The following is a 13317-nucleotide window of genomic DNA, read 5'->3' on the forward strand; positions in this document are numbered from 1 at the left end:
AAAAGGCTGAAGTACCACCTGAATCAGGAGGTCCACGATCATCCTAGTACTAAAGAAGAATGTAGTGACAGGCATAAATGGCTTTGATTTCCACCATTATAAAGCGCTTGAAGAGATTGGTCATTGCTCGCATGAACTTCAGCCTACCAGCTGCCTTCCATCCACTCCAATTCACAACTGCTGAAACAGGCCCCCAGCATATACCATCTCCCTGGCCCTACATTGCCCAGGAACACCTGAACAACAGGGACCCTTACTTCAGACTACTATTTATCAACTCTAGCTCCATCTTCAACACTATAGAACCTGACAAACTCATCCCCAAACAATGCAATCTTGCTCTCAAACACCCCTCTCTGCAATTAATTCATGACTTTCTATCCCACAAGTTACAATCTGTGAGAATTGGTGGCAGCACCTCCTCAACACCAGGGCACTGCAAGCCTGTGTACTCAGATGCCCAACTATACACCCGGGTTCAGATTCTAAATTGAAGAAAGGTCAAATTTGAGAAAATGAGAAAGGATCTAAAATGCGTGGATTGGGATGTTTTTTTCTGGCAAGGGTGTACGAAGTAGGTGTCCAAATTCTTCTTAAATGGACCTTCAAAGGTGAAATTTTGAGAGAACAGAGCAAGATTAACAGGCATAGGGAGCCTTGGTTTTCGAGGGATACTGGGGATCTGGTGTATAGCAGGTATTAGGCAACATGGAGAAAATGAGGTACTTGAATACTAAAAAATGCAAGAAAAACCTCAAGAAAGAAATCAGGAAGGAGAAAAGACTCTAGGCTGCTTTAGCAGACAATGTGAAGAAAATTCCTAAGGTTTTTTACAGGTATATTAAGAGCAAATGGATAATAAGGGACAAAAATTGTCCCCTTAAAGATCAGTGTGATCGGCTTTGAATGAAAGGGGATGGGAGAGATCTTAAATGTTACCCCCTGCCCCCAATCAGTATTCACTCAGAAAACAGGCACATATCGTGGGAAGTAAGGAAAACAAGGTCATGGAATCTATACAGATTAAAGAGGAGGAAGTGCTTGCTGTCTTCAAGCAAATTAGGCTGTATACATCCCCAGGGCCTGATAAGATATTCCCTTGGACCTTGAGGGAGTCCAGTGTAGAAATTGCAGGGGCTCTGGCAGAAATACTTAAAATGTGGTGCTGGAGAATAGTGCATGTTGTTCTGTTGTTTAAATAATGATCCAAAAGTAACCCTGGAAATTATAGGCTGGTGAGCCTGACATGAGTAGTAGGTAAGTTATTGGAAGGTGTTTTGAGGATATAGAATTATTTGAATACCCAAAAACTGATTAAGGATAGTCAACGTGGCTTTATGCTTGGCAGATTGTGTTTAACCAATTGAGTTACCAGGAAAGATGACAACAGAAACCTGTGAATGTTGTCTATGTGGACTTTAGTAAGGTCTTTTATAAGGTCCCACATGGAAGATTAGTCACCAAAGGTTCAGACACAGGTTATTCATAATGAAGTAGTGAAATGGATTCGACAATGGATGGCTGGGAGAAGTCAGAGAGTGTAGTGGATGATTGCTTCTTAGACTGCAGGCCTGTGACTTGTGGTGCTGGGACCATTGTTATTTGTCATCTATATCAATGATATGGATGATAATGTGTTAAATTGGATCAGTAATTTTACAGATGGAACTATGATTGGAGGAGTTGTGGACAGCAAAGAAGGTTTTCAGAGCTTTCAGGGGGATCTGGACAACAAGAAAAATATTCTGAAAATGGCAGAAGGAATTTAATGCAGACAAGTGTGAGGTGTTGCATTTTGGAAGGACAAACCAAGAAAGGATATACATAGTAAATGGTAGGGAACTGAGGAGTGCGGTAAAACAGAGGGATCTGGGAACACAGATACAATAATTCCCTGAAAGTGGCATCACAGGTGGATAGGTTGTTAAAGAGAGTTTTTTTTGGCATATTGGCCTTCATAAAGCAAAGTAGGATAGAAGTTGGGATGTTATCATAAAGTTGTACAAAACATTGGCGAGGCCAAATTTGGAGTATTGTGTGTAGTTTTGGACACCCAATTACAGGAAAGATTGAAAGAGTGCAGAAATTATTTACTCGGATGTTGCCTGGACTTCAGGAATCAAGTTATAGGGAAAGGTTAAACAGGTTATTCCCTGGAGCATAGAAGAATGAGAGAAGGTTTGATAGAGGTATTTAAAATTATGAGGGGTATACGTAGATAGTGGGGTTGGAGGTGAAAAAGCCTAAAGGTAGATGAGATACAAACCAGAGGACATGGATTAAGAGTGAAAAGGGAAAGGTTTAGGGGAAACACGAAGAGGAACTTCATCACACAGAGAATGGTGTGAGTGTGGAATGAGCTGCCAGCTGAAGTGGTGAATGAAGTGGTTAATATTTCAGAATTTGGCCATTTACATGGATGGGAGAGGTATGGAGGGCTATGGACTGTGTGCAGGTCAATAGGACTAAACAAAAAAAAAGTTCAGTATAGACTAGAAGGGGACTGTTTCTGTGCTGTAATGTTCCATGGTTCTAAGAGATTTATAAGATAGACAAAAATCCCAGTTTTTAAAATGTTATCCTCAATTTTCTTTCAGTGGGAAGAATTTCAACTTCTCTCATAATCTTTCTTCGCTTAAAAGCATAAAACTTTTATTTCAAAAAATATCAGAACACAGTACATCCCCACATTATGGGTGTTCCTGGAAAACAATCCACGTCAGAATTTTGCATTACTGCACAAGATTTCCCATTTTGCATTTATTTAGTTATTTTTTTCTGATATAAACTTAGTAAGAGTATATTTAATTCTGTATTTCAAATTTTTGGTAGTGATCAACAAATTCCAAAATTGCAAACCTCCGATACATGTAGTGCTTAAACACACGACGACACTGTACATACAGTACTTCATATTTTCATTACCATTCACTCTTAAGAACTTAATTAAAGATCAATTCCTATTTGGAAAAAAGTGGTTAACAAAAACATTTTATGATTATAAAGCTACATTCCCATTTTGTTTGTTGTTTGGCAATATAGATATGCAATTTCTCAAAATGGGGGTGGGGAGAAACACAGGGCGAAGCGGTGTGGGGGGGGGGGGGGGGAAATATATAATCAACATTTCAGGCCTGAACCCTTCAAGGTTTGCTCTACTTAAAAGCTACCAGAAACATTAATAGGAAAATGTTCCTTCCATTCCTTCTTAACTGATAACTTTTAAATCTAAAAGGACAATTAATTTTGCAGTAGAAAAACTGTCATCTGTCATTTTAATGGATGAAACAGTCATTTTGATTTGGGGTAATGATATACAGTATGTTTGTTCTGAGAAATTTAAAATTGCATCACAGGCAGGAAACCTAAGTAAACGATAGTCAGCTCAACAGCTAAAGTTAAATGTCTTTTTCCTTTAAATTTTGTAGTAACACAAATTATTTTAAAATTCTGAATAGATAATTTGATTTCAATAAGCTGTCATAATGTTACAACAAATGGTCTGAATCAGTTCTTTTATAGATTTCAGAAAACACAAATTGTTCCATTAAAGATCATCAAGAATGAAGGCTCCAAATACAATATTTTAACCAGCTTTGTGATAGAATCAGACAGCAGAAAAACAATAGTCTGTAGGTAAATATCAGAATCTGTGAAGAAAATTATGGAAATATGGAGAGAATAAAATGGAATTAGTTTGAGGAGGTGCTTAATGATCATCATGGATCTGGTGGGCTGAAGGACCTGTTTCCTTGCTGGATGGCTCTACAACTCTAATCAGGCTCTTTGATCTACCTTACCCATGCTGATCATCATGACCCATCTATACGAATGTATTTATAAACAATTGACCCACAACCTTCTATACCTAATAATTCAAATGCTCAACCAAATATTTTTTGAAATATTGTAAGTAACCAGGGCCTTGGAGAGTGTTATAAAACAAAGAGACCTGGGAGTAAGATGCACAGGTCCCTGAAAGTGGAAACTCAGATGCACAGGAGGGTGAAGGGGTTTGGCATGCTTGTCTTCATTGGGTGAGATACTGAGTACAAAAGTTGGGACCTGGTGAATTGTACAAGGCATTTGTGACAACACACTTGGAGCTCTGGTCACACAGCTATATCAACAAGTTGAAAGGGCTGCAGAGGAGATTCACCAGGATATTGCCAGGACTGAAAGGCTTCAGTTAAATGGAGAGTTTAGGGAGTCTGCATCTTTACAGCTTGAGAGGCTAAAGAGTATTTGATTCATCAGTGAAACTTGAAGATGCATGGAGACCTGTTATGTTTTATTTTCATTTGATGTAAATGTTTTGGATTCCCATGTTGACAGGGTGGTTAAGAAGGCATTTGGTATGTTAGCCTTCATAAATCATAGCATAGAGCAGGGGTTCCCAACCTTTTTGTTCCTCTGTACCCATTGGGCATTTTTATAGATTCCCATATACCCCTAAAAATTAAGAATAAAAAAAAACACAACATTGTGCAAGCTGACTGCAGATTACAATACCATGTATTGTACAGTAGTGGTTATTCTCTCAGACCCAATGTACCCCCTGAAAAGTGCAAATGTACCCCAGGTTGGGAACCCCTGGCATAGAGTATAGGAGCTGGGAAGTGATGCTATGACTGTTAAGGCGTTGGTGAGGCCAGGTTTGGAGTATTGTGTTCAGTTCTGGTCTCCAAATTAAAGGAAGGATATAGATAAGGTGGAGAGGGTGCAGAGAAGACTTACAAGGATGTTGCCTGGCTTAAAATACCTAGAATACAGAGAAAGATTGAAATGGTTAGGACTTTATTCATTGGAACGTAGACAGTTGAGAGGGGATTTGATAGAGGTGTTTAAAATTATGAAGGGAATAGATAGACTAGATGCAAGTAGACTCTTCCCCCTGAGAGCAGGAGAGGTAGAAACAAGAGGATACAAGTTGAGGATAAGGGGGCAAAATTTTAGGAGAAACATTAGAGGATGTTTCTTCACTCAGAGAGTGGTGGCTGAGTGGAATAATCTTCCTGAGGAAATAGTTGAGGCAGAGTCAATTCTTTCATTTAAGAGAAGGCTGGATATATACACGGATAGGAGGGGGTTGGAGGGTTATGGGCGGAGAATAGGCGGGGGGGATCTCGCAGAGTTGTTTGAGTGAACCAGTGTGGACTTGAAGGGCCATGCCATAAACTGTTATATGGTTTTTAATGTGATTAGATGTACTCACTCTTCCAGATGAGAAATAGATTTACATAGAATTAACTATGGTATGAATCAAAAGCTACAAAATATATGTAACCCTCAGGATAAGCTACTCAATTTTTTTTTGTTAGTTTTTTTTAAATAGAGGTTAGGTGGGGTTTTTATATATATATATATATATATACACACACACACACACACACACACACACACACATATTGTTTGAAGTTTTATTTTGATTGATATATTCTCTCTCTCTCTCTCTCTCTCTCTCTCTCTCTCTCTCTGTGTGTACATATTGTATTTTCAGTTTCATTCCTTTTCATTGTACCGTATTTATTATAAAACCAATTTTAAAAAGTGAAAAAAGAAAGACTGGCTGAGGAGTGACCTTAGATTGGTTTCTAAAATTATGAGATGCATGGATAAAGTGAATGCCCACAGTCTTTTTCCTGGGGTAGAATTTTAAATTAGAACAGCAGAGATTTAAGTTGAGCAGGAAGTGATTAAGAGGGACTTGAAACTTTTTAACCCTCAAAGGGGTCCATTTCTAGAATAAGCTGCCAGAGGAAACTACTGAAGCAGATATGATTTCAATGTTTAATGGACTTTTGGACAGATTTATGGCAAGCACAAGCTAAGAAGGATATGGACCAAATATAGTTGTGTTGGCAGAAGCCTTTGTATTTCCCATTTCTAAAAGTTGAATGAATAAACAAATTTCACATTTTTTAAAATCTAATTGTAATTGGTAGCTAGTTTCCTGAAGCCAAATTCTTATTATATCTGTGCATGGTTCAGATCTTTCTGATTTTTGAGGAAATTTTGTCACAAATGTAATTAAGCAAATGAGGACTATTCACCAAAAATGTTAGATTTATTGTTGAAGAACTGTAAATATGACTGCAATGTGGAAAAACTGCTCAGAGAACCTTCTTTATATCAGTTGAAGAAACACTTCCAATTTTCTTTCACAGCTGCCAACAAAGATGTGAATTTTGAGAACAACGCTACCTTCTTAAATATAAACATTCAAAGACCTGTGTATCAGTGAATCTTACTTTGCCAGTTTTGGTTATCGGATAACCAAGATCCAAGAAGGATCTGCACCAAATATAGGTAAATGTTGGAGAAAGCCTTTGTATTTCCCATTTCTAAAAGGTTAATGAATAAACTATCCAAAGCAGGTTCTATGAAGAATTTCACATCTTTCTTTTCTAATTATAATTGACGGCTAATTTCCTGAAGCCAAATACGTGGATTATAAGATTTATGACTTTACTAATAAAAATAGACCCTTACTAGCAGGATAGGGAGAGAGAGTTGCCCCAGCAGCATAAGCTGGCTCTTCCTCCTTGTGTTCTCCGGTCAGACCCTCAGTGCAACCCTATTCATTTCCACACCAGTGTCCTGGTCAGCCCCTCGGTGCACCTTCCTCGCATTGACAACCTGGCTTACCTTCACGCAAGTGTCCCAGTCAGGCCCTCAGGGCAAACCTGCGCACGTCCAGCAAAGTCTTATCGTACTCCTCCGCGGGATCCATCCCCATCCCCCCCACCCCCCACCAAGTGTCATATTTAGTGGAATTCTATTTATTTATTTGAATGATTTTTTTTGCCAGCTGATTGAGTTCCTGGTTGATTGAATTCTGGATAATGGGGATTTTACTGAGTTTAACATGACAGCTGCTTTTCAATTCTATATTACTTCAATCAAAGCCTGTGGATGATGCCATTGCACATAGAGAAAAGTGATTTATGATGCCATATTACATTATATAGTTTGAAAGTCTCGATTGACTTTTAGCACCTTTCTCTCATGTACAGGAGCAGGTTACTTTGCACTTCAAGGCTATTCCAAGCCTCATTTAGGTCAAAATCGATCTGAAACCCATTCCATGCATTCACCTTTCCCCAGTATCTTTTTGAAATTTGGTTAGCAAAATCTATCCCACATTTATGATCAACAATTATCCTAACATCAACGACTCCTGTAAAGGTCCATCTCAAGTAAAAGTCAACCCCTTATTTTTGCTCAATAAATCTGGAAATTTTCCATGTATCTCATGTAAAAGTTGACCTAGACTCTCACTTCACCCCCAGCCACCTATAGGCTGGAGCTCCCGACACCTTGGTCACAAACTATCACCTCGGACCCAGCTGCCTGCAGGATGGAGCTCCAGACACCTTGGCCCCAGCTGCCTGCAGACTGCTGCTACCGACACCTCAGTCGTGAACTCATGCCTCGATCACACAGAGGCCGAGCTCCTCACGCCTTCAATGTGGATTTCCTACCCAGTCCTGGCTGCCCACAACCAGAGCTCCCAAAGCCTCCAACGATACAGATAGTTACCTTGGTCCTGACTGCCCAAGTTCCGGCATCCACTCCAACTCCCTCGCCAGTTTCCATATCAACTTGAGCCTCCGCAAGGCTGACTCCTTATCCTCACATCCCCCACAACCACTCTTTATCCTCTCACACCTCTCCTTACTCAACCCCCATCTCCTCCTTTGAGCTCCCCCCACCACCAACCCTTTGCACATTTACTTCAATTACTGCATCTGCAGACTTTTGTGTTTTACTCTCAAGGTTTTTGTTATTTGGTAGGATGTGTGTTTTAAAGCACAGACTATTATTAATTTAATTCTTTTTTTTTCCTTTATTTGTTTAGAGATCATTTGGACTTCTGCTACTGAAAGAGTATTTTGGATTCTAAAGTGAATTTCAGCCCCTAAAAAGTAGAATCATGTAATAGTCAACCCAATAAATTTAACATTAAGAAATGTCCAGAAAATCTGACTTTTACATGAGAATATACGATATCTGTTCATTCCATTTTTCTCTCGTCAGGTGTGTGCAGCTCCGAGGCTCCAAGGCAGCTGCTTTTTGGGACTGTGTGGGAGAATTGCTAATATATGAATAATTTTGATTTCCCATTTACAGTAGTATGAAATGCAAATAAAATAAATTGGCATCGATCAGAATAGGTAACAATTTAATTCAGTCACACAATTGACTGGAAACTGAAACTAAACACAATCTGTAGATAAGTACCCTGGACCTGATGGAATTAATGTGAGGATACCAAAGGAAATAAATGGAGGAAGTTATAGAAGATGCAGTTCCAGTCATTTATCAAAATTCTCCTGACTCTAGCATGTCCTGGCAGATCACTATTTAAAAAGGGAGGAAGGCAAAAGGCAGACAATAATCGCCCATTATCTTAAATTATATTTAGAAAAATGCTTGAAACTATAATTAAGGAATAAATCATGAGATATCTGGATAGAAACTGCTCTATCAGTCAGGTGTATCATGAAAAACATGACATGTTAACTAATTTACTGGAGTTCTTCGGGAATATAAAGAGTGCAGTGGATAAGATGTGGTACACATGGATTTCCAGAGGGCCTTCAATAAGATGCCACACAAAAGTCTTTTGCACAAGCTATGGATGCATGGAATTGGGCATAATGGCCTATGTCTGCTCCTATTTCTTATGTTCTCTGGTAAAGAACTGGTATGGACACAGGTCAAGTGGCTTTCTTTAGTGCTATTATGGCGGCCCGCCACCACGGAGATCGAGCCGGCATGCACAGTAATAAACGGCAGCATAATACACTGTGACACATCCCTTAACACAGCGAACTGGTGCAGCTGAAAGCTGGAGAAGGTCAAGATCTCCGTAAATGGTTATATATGTTTATATGTTTAAGACCAGCACCCCTAAAATGGCGCTGGCCAAGCCACCCAACTAACAGATCAATAACAGGCTGGGGAAGAAGGGTATTCATTTGCGAGAATGTTCCCGCCCGCTATTGTTATTCCTGCAGCTGATGTCTGCCAATCAAACAAAGGGTGGGAACTCCAACCGTATAAAAGGAGCCTTTCCAGCCTCAATAAATCTCAGAGATTAACCTCCCACACTGCGAGTGTGTGTTTCTTTGTAGCAGTCGGCTACACTATAATCATTCTATAACACTAAACATTTACTTCCTCAACTACAACCATGTTGCAGCTGCAAAACTTGCTCAGGCGCTCCAATAGCAAGTTCTAAACCCAGGAAGGGCTTCAAGGATATGTGAGTACCACTATTTGAAAAATCCAATCCACGTTATAACAACATATTAGAAACACGCAACTATTTATTTTCTGCTGCTGTATCCAAATCCTGGAATTCCAAAGTTAACAGAATTGAAACTCCTTACATCAGAACTGCAGCAAAAATGAATTCCCACGTTAACAGAATTGAGAGTCCTTACATCAGAACTGCAGCAAAAGTAAAATAATACATACAACGTTACAGATCAAGGTTGCTAACGTGGGTCAATAGGTCAAATGGTATCCATGTCAACATCTCTGGCTTTCATTTAAAAAAAACCACACCCCCTCACTTCTCCCACCAGCTCAGTCTCTCTCACTCTTCTCTATCTCCTTTCGCACAGACATCATCGATTCTCTCCTCTCCCCCTGATCATATCCAATGAACCCCTTGTGTTGGTCTGGACCCCTGCCCCAGCCAGAACTGTCTGTATTCTGAGATTTCCTGGTTTTTGCTCATTCTGCTTATTCCTTGAAGGAAGACTCAGACTCAAAACGTCAAAAATATATCTGTCTCCTTGGATGCTGAAAGACCAGCTGAGCTCCTCCAACATTTTAGTATATTTTTCCTACAATCACAGTGTCTGCAGACTTTCATTTTTCATACAATTGATCTCAAGCCCACCACAAATTGCTTGGTCTTTTGCCATTGAGAATGTCTGTATATCGTGTGAAGATATTGAAAGATACTGTACTATCTCTCCAATTACGTTTAAGTTATTATTTTCTCGTGGAGAACGTGTGGATCATCTTCTCCTACTTGAAAATGTATGGACAACTGCAATAAATGTGCTTCTGTTTGAGCTGTAGGATAGACAGTATGAGCAATTATTTCACCACAACACTACCCAAGAAGACTCAGCCTAAAAAAAAGGTTCAAACTATCTGATCTTATCTTAGAAAACTGCCACTCATTGCTTTCTTTCCCATATTGGTTCACTATATGAGCAGTACCACGAGTACTGTATAACCAAAAGGAGTGATTTAACCTTTAATATAGTCAAAATTAGATTAGATTAAGTATTCAAATACAAGATGAAAACCACAATATGTGTAGAATTTGGTGAATTCTTTTGTTTCCTTGCAAGATTCCCAAATGCAGTCAGTCACATTAATAAGAATGGTATTTTTAAGACGTTATTTAAAATTCTAATGAATTGAGGGATGGGGAGGGTAAAAAAAAATCTAATGAGTTAATGTTAGAAAAATCCACACAAAATGCTGATCATAATTTTTTTGTTTTGTTTTGTGAGTTTTACCAAAATATATAATGTACATAATATGAAATGCAGAGCACTCAAGCAGAAAAACTTGAAAACATACACGTCTTGATCATTTAAGTTACAGGGTAATGGTAAACAAATTAAATGAGGACCTTTGCACATATATGGACAATTATAAACTTTGAACCATTTCTCACTTTTCCTCTGCAGTAATCAGATTTCCAGAAGATTGATTAAGACGGGAGAACGTGAAACTTTTTTAACACATTGAAACCATATAGCCGCTTTCAGGTGGAATAACTGGGAGAATGCGGCTCCAGAGCGAAGCGACATTTAGGTGACAATGCTGAAGGCCCTGTTCTGGCACCTGAAAAGTCCGCAACGGGGAGAGGCGTCGCGGAGCAAACACTGGCTCCTGTCGACTGCGGCCATAGTCTCCCACCCGCTTTCAGGTGCCATGGGGGAGTGCTCGGAAGCGGAGAATACACTTACCCAAGGAAGGTTGGGTAAGTACTCCTTGGGTCAGGGTTCTCCCAACAGCCGCATTCGGGTAATTTTAGGCGGCTTTATGTTGGGGTATTCTGGCCACCTGAAAGCGGCTAAAGTGACAAACAATTGGCCCTGCTGCTTTGATCTCAATGTTGCAACAGATGATGTTTGACTTGTGAACCTTTCAACATCACAATAATAAATACGATATCCTTTTACATAATGACAATAAGATGCAAAAACATGAAAACATTTTGATGCTTACGCTTCAACCAAAATATAAAACACTCATTTGACAAACTGATGAAAGGCTCATTAAAGCACTGCTGAATAAAACTTGGTACTGAATTTGGCAGAACTACATCAAAGAAGCAAGCAAACAGAAATTTCCCAGCAATAAGTCCCTTCTGCATAAAGTTTATAACAGGATTTTTCAGACACTCTGCATGAGGTGTCTTCCCTTTAATACATTGTTACCAAAGTAGAAATCGGGATCAACAACCACAGACTAAATTGCACATTATTCAAGCAAAAATTGATATACAATTAAAACAGAGAGTAAACATTTTTCTCAGCAATCTAGAAGTACCTTAACTACAGGGTGTCCTCCAGAAGAAGCCTTCACTGCTCCTCGACTCCCTTCTGTTTCATAGTGAGCCCTGTGATGAGTCTTCGGCTGCATTTCAATCTTTAGCTCGTACTGCATATACTGACTTGGCAACGGCCAATCTAAGGAAGGCAACGATGAAGTACTGAAAAGTAAAAATATACATAGGCTTTAAGTTTATTGCTTTATTTCAACATCGTCAGAAGAATTTTAAATAGAACATGAGAGATACATTTTTCACACAGGGTGGTGAAAAATTTGTCCTTCAGCTCAGCATTTAATACAATCATTCCCCAGAGGACAGCTGTCCTTGTTGGGACTCAACACCCCTCTCTATAACTGAATTCTGAATTTACGCATGGAAAGACCAGTCTGTCCCGGTCAGCAGCTAAACACTGAGCACCGACATGCTGAACATTAGCGCTGTGTGCTCAGCCAACTTCTGACACATAACTGCATTGCCAGATTCAGCTCCAACAAAGTCATCCAATTTGCAGGTGATACAACAGTCGTCGGCCTCATCAACAACAAAGTTGAGTTGCACTACAAAGAGGTGAAAAATCTTGTGAAATGGTGGGAGAGTAACAACTGGAGTCTCAACGAGGACAAGACAAAGGAGATTATCATGGACTTCAGGTGGACCATGAACGACCACCTTCCACTGCACATCAATAACTCAGTAGTAGAGATTAGAGAGCACCAAGTTCCTTGGAGTCCACTTAATTAGTGACCTATCATGGACACACATGTCATCACTTGTCAGGAAGGTGCAACAGTGACTACACTTCCTGAGAAGACTGAAGTGGGCAAGGCTATCAGCCACTATCATGTCAGCCTTCAACAGGAGTTCGACCAAGAGCACCCTGGATGGCTGCATCACAGTGTAGTACAGTTGTCACAGAGAAATAGATCGGAGATCAATCCACAGGACCATAAGAGTGGCAGAGAGGATCACCGGAATCTTTCTCCTCCCCCCCCATCGACGTGATCTACTGGGATTGTTGTATGAAGAGGGCACATAAAATCACTGAGGACCCCTTTCATCTTTCAGCTGCTTCCATGGGGAAAGAGATACAGGAGGATCAGAGCCAGCACCTCCAGATTCTTCCCACAGGCAGTGAGAATGCTGAACAACCAAAGGAACTGCTTCCATTAACTGTCAGTGACTCTCATATTTCTGAAATAATATTTATTTATATATATGTGAATACTTATCCTGCACATGTATTATTTGTCTATGTGTGTGTTGTATCTGGTATGTGTCCGTGTGTTCTGCACTGAGGACCAGAGAATCGATAATTACAACCTGATGAAACAGCAATCAGATGATAATACATGACTTGAATATCAAGGATGAGCTGCCAAAGCAACATTTGAAAGCAAATACAATTATATTTAAAAGGGTATTTGAACGGTACTTAGATTTTTTTAAAACCATCACGATCAGCATTGATGAGATGGGCTGAAAGGACCAATATTTCTGCTGCATGTTTCTGTGATTCTATGCTGACCTTACAATTAGTTACAAGAAAAATATACTCTCTGCTATCATCTAAAACAATTTTTATTATTTCAGCTCAGGTGGCCCCACATCATGGATCAGCAGTTCCTCCACTGATGATGCATGACCAGCCTTGAAACAAAGCATCTTGTCAGGTGAAACTGATCATAAACATTGATTTCACCATTCTCAGCTGATCCATGAAT

At 39.6% G+C, this 13317-nt stretch overlaps 1 protein-coding gene across 3 annotated transcripts in view; it reads right to left on the minus strand.

Moving 5' to 3' along the window:
* The window catches only part of nfatc3a (nuclear factor of activated T cells 3a), a 166664-nt gene that overhangs the window by 89923 nt on the left and 63424 nt on the right, over positions 1 to 13317 (minus strand). For all 3 annotated transcript variants that reach the window (XM_069901537.1, XM_069901538.1, XM_069901540.1), the window contains exon 3: positions 11593 to 11755. In XM_069901537.1, coding sequence (XP_069757638.1) covers positions 11593 to 11755 — 163 coding nt within the window. The remainder of the gene's footprint in view (positions 1 to 11592; positions 11756 to 13317) is intronic.

The sequence above is a fragment of the Narcine bancroftii genome, chromosome 10 (genome assembly GCF_036971445.1).
Source record: "Narcine bancroftii isolate sNarBan1 chromosome 10, sNarBan1.hap1, whole genome shotgun sequence".
NCBI lineage: Eukaryota > Metazoa > Chordata > Chondrichthyes > Torpediniformes > Narcinidae > Narcine > Narcine bancroftii.